At 35.2% G+C, this 14,992-nt stretch overlaps 1 protein-coding gene and 1 long non-coding RNA gene across 2 annotated transcripts in view; both read left to right on the top strand.

Moving 5' to 3' along the window:
• LOC133553859 (uncharacterized) overlaps window positions 1–10,741 on the top strand; it is a 38,841-nt gene extending 28,100 nt beyond the window's left edge. The window contains exons 2-3 of the long non-coding RNA XR_009806985.1: window positions 5,001–5,052; window positions 9,545–10,741. This is a non-coding gene — a long non-coding RNA (uncharacterized LOC133553859). The remainder of the gene's footprint in view (window positions 1–5,000; window positions 5,053–9,544) is intronic.
• A 1,970-nt stretch (window positions 10,742–12,711) lies between these two features.
• Window positions 12,712–14,305, top strand: LOC133553858 (prenylated Rab acceptor protein 1-like). Its single transcript, XM_061902198.1, has one exon. The coding sequence runs from the start codon at window positions 12,761–12,763 to the stop codon at window positions 13,397–13,399; it is 639 nt and encodes a 212-aa protein (XP_061758182.1). The 5' UTR covers window positions 12,712–12,760; the 3' UTR covers window positions 13,400–14,305.
• The last annotated feature ends 687 nt before the right edge of the window (window positions 14,306–14,992 follow it).

Here is a 14,992-nt window from a genome sequence, read left to right as displayed (position 1 = left end):
GTATAAAACAGTGTGTACTATTAGTGTGTAGAAAGTATAAAACAGTGTGTACTATTAGTGTGTACAAAGTATAAAACAGTGTGTACTATTAGTGTGTAGAAAGTATAAAACAGTGTGTACTATTAGTGGGTACAAAGTATAAAACAGTGTGTACTATTAGTGTGTAGAAAGTATAAAACAGTGTGTACTATTAGTGGGTACAAAGTATAAAACAGTGTGTACTATTAGTGTGTACAAAGTATAAAACAGTGTGTACTATTAGTGTGTAGAAAGTATAAAACAGTGTGTACTATTAGTGGGTACAAAGTATAAAACAGTGTGTACTATTAGTGGGTACAAAGTATAAAACAGTGTGTACTATTAGTGTGTAGAAAGTATAAAAGAGTGTGTACTATTAGTGTGTAGAAAGTATAAAACAGTGTGTACTATTAGTGTGTACAAAGTATAAAACAGTGTGTACTATTAGTGTGTAGAAAGTATAAAAGAGTGTGTACTATTAGTGTGTACAAAGTATAAAACAGTGTGTACTATTAGTGTGTACAAAGTATAAAAGAGTGTGTACTATTAGTGTGTAGAAAGTATAAAACAGTGTGTACTATTAGTGTGTAGAAAGTATAAAACAGTGTGTACTATTAGTGTGTACAAAGTATAAAACAGTGTGTACTATTAGTGTGTAGAAAGTATAAAACAGTGTGTACTATTAGTGTGTAGAAAGTATAAAACAGTGTGTACTATTAGTGTGTACAAAGTATAAAACAGTGTGTACTATTAGTGTGTAGAAAGTATAAAACAGTGTGTACTATTAGTGGGTACAAAGTATAAAACAGTGTGTACTATTAGTGTGTAGAAAGTATAAAACAGTGTGTACTATTAGTGGGTACAAAGTATAAAACAGTGTGTACTATTAGTGTGTACAAAGTATAAAACAGTGTGTACTATTAGTGTGTAGAAAGTATAAAACAGTGTGTACTATTAGTGGGTACAAAGTATAAAACAGTGTGTACTATTAGTGGGTACAAAGTATAAAACAGTGTGTACTATTAGTGTGTAGAAAGTATAAAAGAGTGTGTACTATTAGTGTGTAGAAAGTATAAAACAGTGTGTACTATTAGTGTGTACAAAGTATAAAACAGTGTGTACTATTAGTGTGTAGAAAGTATAAAAGAGTGTGTACTATTAGTGTGTACAAAGTATAAAACAGTGTGTACTATTAGTGTGTACAAAGTATAAAAGAGTGTGTACTATTAGTGTGTAGAAAGTATAAAACAGTGTGTACTATTAGTGTGTAGAAAGTATAAAACAGTGTGTACTATTAGTGTGTACAAAGTATAAAACAGTGTGTACTATTAGTGTGTACAAAGTATAAAACAGTGTGTACTATTAGTGTGTACAGTGTATAAAAGAGTGTGTACTATTAGTGTGTAGAATGTGTGACAGTTTCCCACATTTGTAGTCTTCATGATCACATTGTCAGTCATGAATCATGATGACTTTTTCTCTTTTTAATCCAAACTTCAATGGATTATTTTGACTTTTATTCATCAAACATTTATTCTTTGTTAAAGTAGACTGAAAAAGATGATATTTTGTTGGTGTAATTGTGAACACTTATATTCATTTCAATTTTACAAAGATTTATGATTTCACTTCTTTTACTTTAAAATCTCACCTTTTATTTCACGTCTTACTTGATGCTTGTTTTGTAAACTTAGGATCCTCACTTTTGTACTAAATGTCATCTTTCACTCCAAGTCATATTTACTTAACTAATATGTTGTTTCTACAAGCTAATAGCAGAAAGTAAGATGTACTAGCAGTACTAGCAGTACTAGCAGTACTAGCAGTACTAGCAGTACTAGCAGGACTAGCAGTTCTAGCAGTACTAGCAGTACTAGCAATACTAGCAGTACTAGCAGTACTAGCAGTACTAGCAGTACTAGCAGTACTAGCAGGACTAGCAGTACTAGCAGGACTAGCAGTTCTAGCAGGACTAGCAGTTCTAGCAGTACTAGCAGTACTAGCAATACTAGCAGTACTAGCAATACTAGCAGTACTAGCAGTACTAGCAGTACTAGCAGTACTAGCAGGACTAGCAGTTCTAGCAGGACTAGCAGTTCTATCAGTACTAGCAGTACTAGCAATACTAGCAGTACTAGCAATACTAGCAGTACTAGCAGTACTAGCAGTACTAGCAGGACTAGCAGGACTAGCAGGACTAGCAGTACTAGCAGTACTAGCAGTACTAGCAGTACTAGCAGTACTAGCAGTAAACATCGCCACCTTCTGGCCACTCAGCGCATGTTTGCACTTTCCCTGTCAGACACGCCCAGGTGCAGCAGGTGTTCAGGTGCAGCAGGTGCAGCAGGTGTTCAGGTGCAGCAGGTGTTCAGGTGCAGCAGGTGTTCAGGCGCAGCAGGTGTTGAGGTGCAGCAGGTGTTCAGCAGGTGTTGAGGTGCAGCAGGTGTTCAGGTGCAGCAGGTGTTCAGGTGCAGCAGGTGTTCAGGCGCAGCAGGTGTTGAGGTGCAGCAGGTGTTCAGCAGGTGTTGAGGTGCAGCAGGTGTTCAGGTGCAGCAGGTGTTGAGGTGCAGCAGGTGTTGAGGTGCAGCAGGTGTTCAGGTGCAGCAGGTGTTGAGGTGCAGCAGGTGTTCAGGTGCAGCAGGTGTTCAGGTGAGGACAGAAGATGGCGCCGACAGTCATTTAACAAGAGAGTTCATGTGTTTGGAGCCACATGTGCAGGTTTTATGTTTAATTAACTTTGTTAGGTTCTATGTTTAATTAACTTTGTTAGGTTCTATGTTTAATTAACTTTGTTAGGTTCTATGTTTAATTAACTTTGTTAGGTTCTATGTTTAATTAACTTTGTTAGGTTCTATGTTTAATTAACTTTGTTAGGTTCTATGTTTGATTAACTTTGTTAGGTTCTATGTTTAATTAACTTTGTTAGGTTCTATGTTTAATTAACTTTGTTAGGTTCTATGTTTAATTAACTTTGTTAGGTTCTATGTTTAATTAACTTTGTTAGGTTCTATGTTTGATTAACTTTGTTAGGTTCTATGTTTAATTAACTTTGTTAGGTTCTATGTTTAATTAACTTTGTTAGGTTCTATGTTTGATTAACTTTGTTAGGTTCTATGTTTAATTAACTTTGTTAGGTTCTATGTTTAATTAACTTTGTTAGGTTCTATGTTTAATTAACTTTGTTAGGTTCTATGTTTAATTAACTTTGTTAGGTTCTATGTTTAATTAACTTTGTTAGGTTCTATGTTTGATTAACTTTGTTAGGTTCTATGTTTAATTAACTTTGTTAGGTTCTATGTTTAATTAACTTTGTTAGGTTCTATGTTTAATTAACTTTGTTAGGTTCTATCTTTGATTAACTTTGTTAGGTTCTATGTTTAATTAACTTTGTTAGGTTCTATGTTTAATTAACTTTGTTAGGTTCTATGTTTAATTAACTTTGTTAGGTTCTATGTTTAATTAACTTTGTACGTCACCTTTGTTTATTTGTTCAAGTCAGTGATGGAATATGGAATACTGCACCTTAGCATTAGCATTAGCTAACACCTTTAGCCTGCCAGCTAGCTAGCGAGCTAACAACTGCAAACTTGGCTTTGTGGCACGCGATTACTTTTTGGATGTGTTTATGCTCGCAGAACAGGAGATTTTTATTTTTACTAAACCTTTAAGGCTTAGTATATATATATATATATATATATTTTTTTTTTTTTTTTTTTTTGCTCCGGAGTCCAACATCATTAGCATGGATATCTCCTGCTGTTTATTTATTACATTTTTAGGTGGTAGTCCAGCAGTGTCCTCTTCCCGCCTCTAGAACCACTTGTACTATCACAAAGATGGGATATTCAGGTCCAGCCCCAGTAGACTCATGTTTATAATCTAGAACATGATCTGTGGCAAATATTACTGATATCTGCTCATAAACATGCTGTTGTAAATTCAGAAAGTGTGCTATTGGTTTCAGTTTTGTGGTTATTGTGGGGGAGTGTGATCTATTTGTTGTTTTAAAACAAGTATTCCAATGAGAAAAAATGTCAAGTTTGAAACCGAATTACAAAATTGCAGCAACAAGCAGAACCTCTTCAGGACCTCAAAATATATCAAATGTAATTTAAACATGTCTGCTGGGATTTGTCATTTTGGAGCAAGGTTCATTTACTATATGGTCATTTTAATCCATCCATCCATTTTCTACCGCTTATTCCCTTTGGGGTCACTGGCGCCTATCTCAGCTACAATCGGGCGGAAGGCGGGGTGCACCCTGGATAAGTGGCCACCTCATCACAGGGCCAACACAGATAGACAGACAACATTCACACACTAGGGACCATTTAGTGTTGCCAATCAACCTATCCCCAGGTGGATGTCTTTGGGGGTGGGAGGGGCCTATCTCCAGGTGGATGTCTTTGGAGGTGGGAGGGGCCTATCCCCAGGTGGATGTCTTTGGGGGTGGGAGGGGCCTATCCCCAGGTGCATGTCTTTGGAGGTGGGAGGGGCCTATCTCCAGGTGCATGTCTTTGGAGGTGGGAGGGGCCTATCCCCAGGTGCATGTCTTTGGAGGTGGGAGGGGCCTATCCCCAGGTGCATGTCTTTGGAGGTGGGAGGGGCCTATCCCCAGGTGCATGTCTTTGGAGGTGGGAGGGGCCTATCCCCAGGTGCATGTCATTGGAGGTGGGAGGAAGCCGGAGTACCCGGAGTAGAACCCACGCATTCACGGGGAGAACATGCAAACTCCACACAGAAAGATCCCGAGGCTGGATTTGAACCCAGGACTGCAGGACCTTGGTATTGTGAGGCAGACGCACTAACCCCTCTGCCACCGTGAAGCCCTTTTAAGTCATTTTAATGTCAAAAATATTTTAGGGGAACTTTCTGTGTCATCAGTTTTCTTCAAATAAACATTTGCTTTAATTTCTCATATTGCAACACATGTTATTTTAATGATATGTCATAATAATATAATTTCTCAATACATTTCACAGAATATTGAAGGACGTTGACTCTCAGGAATTTGGTCTCAACAACTTCTGCAAAGTAAGATCAAATTAGTGCTGTTGAAGGTTGAATTGAATTTTTCAATGACACCAGGTGCTTCAACATGAGATGCAGGTGAAGATGCAGGTGTAGTTTTGAATCAGACAAGCAAATAGGATTGTTAAAACACTATCGGCTTGTTCAGTCACAACATTGAATGCCCTTATTTTACTGGGGAGACTACAATATTAATTGTACTAGCAAGGTGAGACTACAATATTAATTGTTCTAGCAAGGTGAGACTACAATATTAATTGTTCTAGCAAGGTGAGACTACAATATTAATTGTACTAGCAAGGTGAGACTACAATATTAATTGTTCTAGCAAGGTGAGACTACAATATTAATTGTTCTAGCAAGGTGAGACTACAATATTAATTGTTCTAGCAAGGTGAGACTACAATATTAATTGTTCTAGCAAGGTGAGACTACAATATTAATTGTACTAGCAAGGTGAGACTACAATATTAATTGTTCTAGCAAGGTGAGACTACAATATTAATTGTTCTAGCAAGGTGAGACTACAATATTAATTGTTCTAGCAAGGTGAGACTACAATATTAATTGTTCTAGCAAGGTGAGACTACAATATTAATTGTTCTAGCAAGGTGAGACTACAATATTAATTGTACTAGCAAGGTGAGACTACAATATTAATTGTTCTAGCAAGGTGAGACTACAATATTAATTGTTCTAGCAAGGTGAGACTACAATATTAATTGTTCTAGCAAGGTGAGACTACAATATTAATTGTTCTAGCAAGGTGAGACTACAATATTAATTGTACTAGCAAGGTGAGACTACAATATTAATTGTTCTAGCAAGGTGAGACTACAATATTAATTGTTCTAGCAAGGTGAGACTACAATATTAATTGTTCTAGAAAGGTGTGTGTCTTGATCAAGTTGTGTTTTTATCTTCTGTCTCAGATCAAAGAGAAGTTCAGTAGGATAACAACACTTCATCTGGACACACACTTTTGTCAAACTGGACACACACTTTTGTCAAACTGGACACACACTTTTGTCAAACTGGACACACACTTTTGTCAAACTGGACACACACTTTTGTCAAACTGGACACACACTTTTGTCAAACTGGACACACACTTTTGTCAAACTGGACACACACTTTTGTCAAACTGGACATACACTTTTGTCAAACTGGACACACACTTTTGTCAAACTGGACACACACTTTTGTCAAACTGGACACACACTTTTGTCAAACTGGACACACAGTTTTGTCAAACTGGACACACACTTTTGTCAAACTGGACACACACTTTTGTCAAACTGGACACACACTTTTGTCAAACTGGACATACACTTTTGTCAAACTGGACATACACTTTTGTCAAACTGGACACACACTTTTGTCAAACTGGACACACACTTTTGTCAAACTGGACACACACTTTTATCAAACTGGACACACACTTTTGTCAAACTGGACACACACTTTTGTCAAACTGGACACACACTTTTGTCAAACTGGACATACACTTTTGTCAAACTGGACACACACTTTTGTCAAACTGGACACACACTTTTGTCAAACTGGACACACACTTTTATCAAACTGGACACACACTTTTGTCAAACTGGACACACACTTTTGTCAAACTGGACATACACTTTTGTCAAACTGGACACACACTTTTGTCAAACTGGACACACACTTTTGTCAAACTGGACACACACTTTTGTCAAACTGGACACACACTTTTATCAAACTGGACACACACTTTTGTCAAACTGGACACACACTTTTGTCAAACTGGACAAAAGTCATATTTGAAGATGTGTTCATTTCATTAACAGTCGGCCATGTTAAAAATACAACATATTCATATTACAATAGTAATGTAGGTGGGAGCTTAAATATTATGTAAATATTACTTAAATATTGCTCAGAATAAAGTAAAGAAAAACTAGTTAAATTATCCTAAAAATCAAGCATTTTTATAAGGGTTTCATCAGTAAATACAAAAGTAGTTTTCAGTCAAATTTACTATCAAAGAGTGAGTACATTTTGTCTCGAGGAAAGAAATTCTCTAGTAAAGTTTACTTGAGTTTTTTTAATAAAAAATAATTCTTGCTGGCAAGTAAACTTTACTTGACTATTTTCTGAGTAAAAGTTACAAAGAATTTCTGTGTGGAAATTGTTACTTAGCTTTTTTTAAGTAAATAGCACTCCACCTTTTTTTCAGTGTAGACTTTTTATTTTATATATATATATATATATATATATATATATATACATATATATATGTATATATGTATATATGGACGGCGAGACGAAGTTGGTAGAGTGGCCGTGTGCAACCTGAGGGTTCCTGGTTCAATCCCCACCTAGTACCAACCTCGTCACGTCCGTTGTGTCCTGAGCAAGACACTTCACCCTTGCTCCTGATGGCTGCTGGTGAGCGCCTTGCATGGCAGCTCCCTCCATCAGTGTGTGAATGTGGAAGTAGTGTCAAAGCACTTTGAGTGTTGTGATCCAACAACATCTCTAGTATGTTTAGTTCCTGTTTGTATTCTCCTATTATGTTTTGGACTCTCTGGATGCTGTTTGTTAGCGCACTTCCTTGTTTACATTGGTCACCATGACTACCTAATTTGCTCCTCCTGCACGGCTCGTCCACACACTGGTTTGTAATGATGTTTTCTGTATTTAAGCCCTTCTGCTGACTCAGTCCAGCCTCGCCAGTTAGTTTGTGTCCTGCAACACTTGTGTGAGTAGTCTCTGTTTATTTGTAGCTTGCCTCCGCACGCTTTATGGACTTTGAACTCTGCCTGCTGCTTATATTAGCTTTTAGTTTTCTGTGCTCTGGCACACCTTTCATTTGCTCTTTGTGCAAGTGTTCTTTTGAAACTTCCCATGAAAACGTGCTCTCACCTTCATTCCTGCCTGCAGTGACCCTGAGCATCCAGAGGTGACACAGCCGGGCCACCAAGATGCTGCGACTCCCTCACATTGGGCTCCTTCAAAAGGGCTAGAAAAGCGCTATAAAAGTACAACCCATTTACCATTTACCATACCCCCCCCCCCCCCCCTTTGTGCATCGGTTGAGGTGGGCGGGGTTGGGGGTGAGTGTATAATATAGCCAAGAGTCATGGATGCATTGGAATTCTGGGTAATTCTTATGTTGCATTCATAATGTGTTACAGAGCCAATGTTCTCCAAAAATGTGTTTGTTATTCTTGTTTAATGTGGGTTCACAGAGTGTGGCGCATATTAGTAAGAGTGTTAAAGTTGTTTATATCACAACCCTCAGTGTGACATGTATGGCTGTTGACCAAGTATGCATTGCAATCTCACATGAGAAGCAGCAAAGTGCATGTGTCCTACCGGCACGCAGACAGCATGGTGTAATGGTGGTAGATGACATGTTGTACAGCAGTGGTCCCCAACCACTGGGCCGCAGCTGCAGAATTTTTTTAATTAATTTTTTGTTTTTATCACATTCAATTTTTTACTGCATGCTGTTGGTAAATGCAGGATTGAGAAGAGGTTTTATAATTATTAGGCCTGCTTACTTTTACCACATGCCTTGATTAAACGCAGGAGTGAGAAGAGGTTTTAAATTAATTAGCAACCCGGCAGCTATTCAAGGAAATATGGTATAAATGATATATTATTATATATGTAATATTAACTTATAGATATATATATAGTATACCTTATTACATGTATATAATATATTATTACATATAATATATACCTTAATACATATATAATAATATATAATATATTTATTATGATATATATATATGTATATAATATACTATTGTATATAAATTACATACCTTATTATACATATAATATATACCTTATACAAATACAAATAATACATACCTTATTATATATATATATATATATATATATATATATATATATATATATATATATATATATACATACATACATACATACATACATACATACATACATACATACATACATACATACATACATACATACATATATATATATATATATATATATATATATATATATATATATATATATATGTATGTATATATATATACTATTTTTCCACCCGATTGCAGCTGAGATAGGCACTAGAGTCCCCCGCAACCCCAAAAGGGACAAGCGGTAGGAAATGGATGGATGGATATATATGATATATACCTTATTTCATATATACAATATATTATGATATATATAATATACATCTTATTACATATGTATTGTATTATAAAATATAATATATACCTTATTACCTACATATAATATATTATAATACATTATATAAATACCTTATTTCATGTATATAATAAGTTGTTTTATTGATTTAAAGAACAAAAACCGACATCAAATTCCAGTACAGTTAAAAAATATCAAATGTTCGAATGGTGCCTTTTTTTACACATACTAATAATAATAATAATAATAATAATAATAGCAGTGCTACAAGTGATGATGTGAGTGTTGGACGTTGACTAAAATGTTTGCTGGCCAACAGCGTCCTCTGGCGGTCATGTTTGGTACAGCAGGATGACAAAAAGAAGAAGGAAAGAAGAGAAGGAGACAAGTTTGGATGCATGAAGGAAACAAGGAAAGAGAGAAATATGAATGACAACATGTTGTTTCGTGTGGTGAAAAGAAGAAAATCAAATATTTCGACTGACTTTGACAGAATGAAAGTCATTTGTGCAGGAAAATCCTAATATTAAAGTGAAAATGTGTTAAGAATAGAGTTTTATTGTCGTTATTGCAGTCAACAGGTTCAAAGAACAACACAATTGGAGGTCATTAAGGAAATGAAGGCACATTTAATGAATTATTGTTTATGTTGCATTGTAAATGTTGTATTTGTATGTATGTAACATGTTTATATACAAGACATTAATAATAATAGTAATGTACAAAGCAGTCAAGTTGTCACCTTGCTTAAATGCTAAATAAAAAGAGAATACAACAAATCTTCACACTGACAAACGTTCTTCTTTTTTGCAAATATTAGCTCATTTGGAATTTGTTGGCTGCGACATGTTTCAAAAAAGCTGGCACCAGTGGCAAAAAAGAGTGAGAAAGTTGCGGAATGCTCATCAAACACTTATTTGGAACATTCCACAGGTGAACAGGCTAATTGGGAACAGGTGGGTGCCATGATTGGCTATAAAAGCAGCTTCCATGAAATGCTCACTCGTTCACAAACAAGGACGGGGTGAGGGTCACCACTTTGTCAACAAATGCCTGAGCAAATTGTTTAAGGACAACATTTCTCAACAAGGAATTTATGGATGTCACCATCTACACTCCGTAATATCATCAAAAGGTTGAGAAAATGTGGAGAAATCACTGCACGTAAGCCATGATATTACGCACCTTCCATCCCTCAGGCATCAAAAAGCCACATCAGTGTGTAAAGGATATCACCACATGGGCTCAGAACCACTTCATAAAACCACTGTCAGTAACTACAGTTGGTCGCTACATCTGTAAGTGCAAGGTAAAACTTTACTTTCCAAAGCCACATTCATTTATCAACAACACCCAGAAACACTTCAATCCTAACTTCATGATTATTTGCAAACAATAACAAAGTTTGTCAGTGTGAACATGAAATATCTTGTCTTTGCAGTCTATTCCATTGAATAGAGTTGAAAAGGATTTGTTGTATTCTCTTTTTATTTACAATTTACACAACTTCACTGCTTTTGGGGTTTTTAGATCATGTTGTTGTTAAACATGGATTATTTTATGTTGTATGTAAATATATTTGTCATGAGTTATTTTGCAGTGCATTTGATCAAAATGTATTTTTGTCATCAGCCGCACTTTGTGATTAAAACATGATTTACTTTCAATTGATAACCTGTTCAACTGTCAGTGTGTTCAATACCTAAATATAAGTAAATATAAGCATGTTCAATAGTTAAATATAAGTATGTTCAATAAGTAAATATACGTATGTTGAATAAGTAAATATTAGTAGGTTAAATAAATAAATATAGGTATGTTGAATAAGTAAATATAAGTATGTTCAATAAGTAAATATAAGTATGTTGAATAAGTAAATGTAAGTATGTTGAATAAATAAATATAGGTATGTTGAATAAGTAAATATAAGTATGTTCAATAAGTAAATATAAGTAAGTTGAATAAATAAGTAAATGTAAGTATGTTCAATAAGTAAATATAAGTATGTTGAATAAATAAATATACGTATGTTGAATAAGTAAATATTAGTAGGTTAAATAAATAAATATAAGTATGTTCAATAAGTAAATATAAGTATGTTGAATAAGTAAATGTAAGTATGTTGAATAAGTAAATATAGGTATGTTGAATAAGTAAATATAAGTATGTTCAATAAGTAAATATAAGTATGTTGAATAAATAAGTAAATGTAAGTATGTTCAATAAGTAAATATAAGTAAGTTGAATAAATAAGTAAATGTAAGTATGTTCAATAAGTAAATATAAGTATGTTGAATAAATAAATATACGTATGTTGAATAAGTAAATATTAGTAGGTTAAATAAATAAATATAAGTATGTTCAATAAGTAAATATAAGTATGTTGAATAAGTAAATATAAGTATGTTCAATAAGTAAATATAAGTAAGTTGAATAAATAAGTAAATGTAAGTATGTTCAATAAGTAAATATAAGTATGTTGAATAAATAAATATAGGTATGTTGAATAAGTAAATATAAGTATGTTCAATAAGTAAATATAAGTATGTTGAATAAGTAAATATAAGTATGTTCAATAAGTAAATATAAGTATGTTGAATAAATAAATATAAGTAGGTTCAATAAGTAAATATAAGTATGTTGAATAAATAAATATAAGTATGTTCAATAAGTAAATATAAGTATGTTGAATAAAACTACTGTGCTTTACTGTACATACTGCACTAAATACATTTAAAAAGACTAAATATTAAGTGTATGATTAACATTTAACATCTCTGAAATATAACATCATTAGAATAATATAAACAAAAGCCTATTTTAACTATAATACATCATATTTTACTACAAAATGTTTAATATCTCACAAGTTCTTTAATTTGATGTGCAAAGTTTCCAGTTGTGGAATTGAGAATTATTTCAAACAACGAATTAAAAATGACAGCTTAATGAACAGAATGAACCCACCGATTATGAACACATTAATATGGTTGTAAATACATTTTAGGTCACGTGTTCATAAATGACGTCAACAGGACTGATTGTTGCAGGTTAGTGCTGCCACCTGGTGGCCAGAATAGAAATTGCAACCAGAGTAACTTCATTGGTTCTTTAATTAATCAATTATTGTTCAAATGACTGGCGGGAGAACTTCATCTTAGTGTTTATTAATATCATAACACATCAAATCGACTAATAAAAAAAACATTTAAAAAAAAAAAAATATATATATATATATATATATATATATACATACACACACATATATACTGTATATATACTATATATTTATATATGTGTATATACACACACACACATATATATATATATATATATATATATATATATATATATATATACTATATATTTATATATATATAGATATATATACACACACACACATATATATATATATATATATATATATATATATTTATATATATATAGATATATATATACACACACACATATATATATACAACATCTTTTCCATCAACCCGCTTGAAGGGACTGGGACAACTCCAATCTGCAGTTGATGTCAGCTCCAAAAGGCGAGACCTGCCAGGTGGACAAGGAGAGCAAAGCTGGAGATCTGTTCAGTGCTGAGGATGCTCATCCTACTGGTGGAGTCGGGATCTTGGCCAAGCTGGGCCTCCCCAAAGTCATCTCCACCAGCGTGGCCAAAGAGTGGCTGGACCGGCGCCGCCTGTCCATCCGACCGAGGGCCAGCTTTGTGGACCAGCGCAAGTTCTCCAAACCTCGCCTCTTTGGCGAGCTGTGTCAGCGGGTGGTGAAAAATGTGGAGACGTTGAACAGCAACTACACCTTCATCTTCTTGGGCCTCATCCTCTACTGCATAGTCAGCTCTCCCATGTTGCTCATCGCATTGGCCGTGTTCCTCGCTGCCTTCTACATCGTCCATCTTAGATCGCTGGAGTCGAAGCTGGTGATCCTTGGCAAGGAACTGACTGTCCCACACCAGATGAGTCTAGCTGGAGTTGTTTCCTTGCCTGTGTTCTGGCTGGCAGGAGCAGGCGCTGCAGTTTTTTGGGTTCTGGGAGCGACCTTGTTCGTGATCGGCAGTCACGCCGCGTTTCGTGAGCTGGAACCTTCCGACTTGGAGGAGCTCCTCATGGAGCAGGACGACCTGGCTCGTACACGCTGTGGTTACTAAGTACAACACCTCTAATGATGTACTTTGCTGTTACACCGCTGTCATGGCCTATTCAAACACATCATTGTGTCATATTCTATATGTCGCCGCTCTTTTTCATTAAAGGGGTTAGGGTTACATTTATACTTTGTTATTCGCAATTGTCGCTACGCCAAACTGCTAAACCGGGAACAATTTTCCCAACAGAAGTGCAATTTTAAAGCAATGAACACGTAAAAGTACGATTATGATTTTACACAAATGAAAAGACTTAATGTTGTTTTTTTTAATGCAACCCTTTAGTTTACTTCATATAGAAATGGTGCCAGTGTATATTCTACAGCCAGGAAAATGGTAGTATTGTGCAAAAGTTTAGTCCAGCAATTACATTTACAAAGTGAAGCTCAGAACATGTCAGATATGTCAAGCCTTTGTTTGATATCATTTTGATGATTATAGCTTACACTCTGGGTGTGCGAATGTTTTGAATTGAGGGCCGCATTGGAAAAAAATGTATATGTGTATATGTACATATACAGTACAGGCCAACATTTTGGACACACCTCATTTCAGTTTTCTTCATTTTCATGAAAACCCTTGCAGGGGACTGACTACCTCTTGAAGCCCATCCAGAGAATGCCAAGAACGTGCAAAGCAGTAATCAGAGCAAAGTGTGGTTATTTTGAAGAAACTACAATAGGACGGCGTGGCGCGGTTGGGAGAGTGGCTGTGCCAGCAACCTGAGGGTTCCTGGTTCAATCCCCACCTTCTACCAAACTCGTCACGCCTGTTGTGTCCTTGAGCAAGACACTGCACCCTTGCTCCTGATGGTTCGTGGTTAGCGCCTTGCATGGCAGCTCCCTCCATCAGTGTGTGAATGTGTGTGTGAATGTGGAAGTAGTGTCAAAGCACTTTCAGTACCTTGAAGGTAGAAAAGCCATATACAAGTACAACCCATATACATACACACATATATATATATATATATATATATATATATATACATACACATATATATATACATACACACATATATATATATATACATATACACATATATACTGTATATATACTATATATTTATATATGTGTATATATATACACACACATATACATATATATATATATATATATATCCATGTTAATATATTTAACATTGTTGTGTGAGTCAGTATATGCTCACATGCAATAAACATTCCATTTTGTTATTTTAGTTGTTCCTCTTCTAGAATTTAATTACATTTCGTTAACATTTCTGATTATTATTATTAATATCCATCAATCCTTCCAGACATCCTCATTATGGTGGCAAGGAAGCTGGAGTCTATCCCAGCTGACTTCGGACTGATGACATCATGGTTTAAGAATCCATCTTTTGAATAAATGACGCAGCCTCAACGTGGACGACGCGGGAAACTAGTAGGAAGTTGGCTCGAGGTGTAATTACAGCTATATGCCACAAGAGGGCAGTGTGTGTGTGTGTGTGTTATCAGAGCACCTTAATGTGTTGTCATCACCGTAGTAACGCACATAAAAACGCAACAACATTGCTCCTGGTCTTCATGCGCCGACCACAGTCCAGTTGCGTTCGTGTTACATGCATTATTGTAATGG

This window comes from Nerophis ophidion, linkage group LG06, assembly GCF_033978795.1.
Source record: "Nerophis ophidion isolate RoL-2023_Sa linkage group LG06, RoL_Noph_v1.0, whole genome shotgun sequence".
NCBI lineage: Eukaryota > Metazoa > Chordata > Actinopteri > Syngnathiformes > Syngnathidae > Nerophis > Nerophis ophidion.
Note: the sequence above shows the minus strand (reverse complement) of the source record. Positions and strands in the feature narration are given on the sequence as shown.

What these genes read in the sequence shown, in the direction of transcription:
- LOC133553858 (XM_061902198.1), top strand. Translation starts at nt 12,761, where the DNA reads ATGTCAGCTCCAAAAGGCGAGACCTGCCAGGTGGACAAGGAGAGCAAA.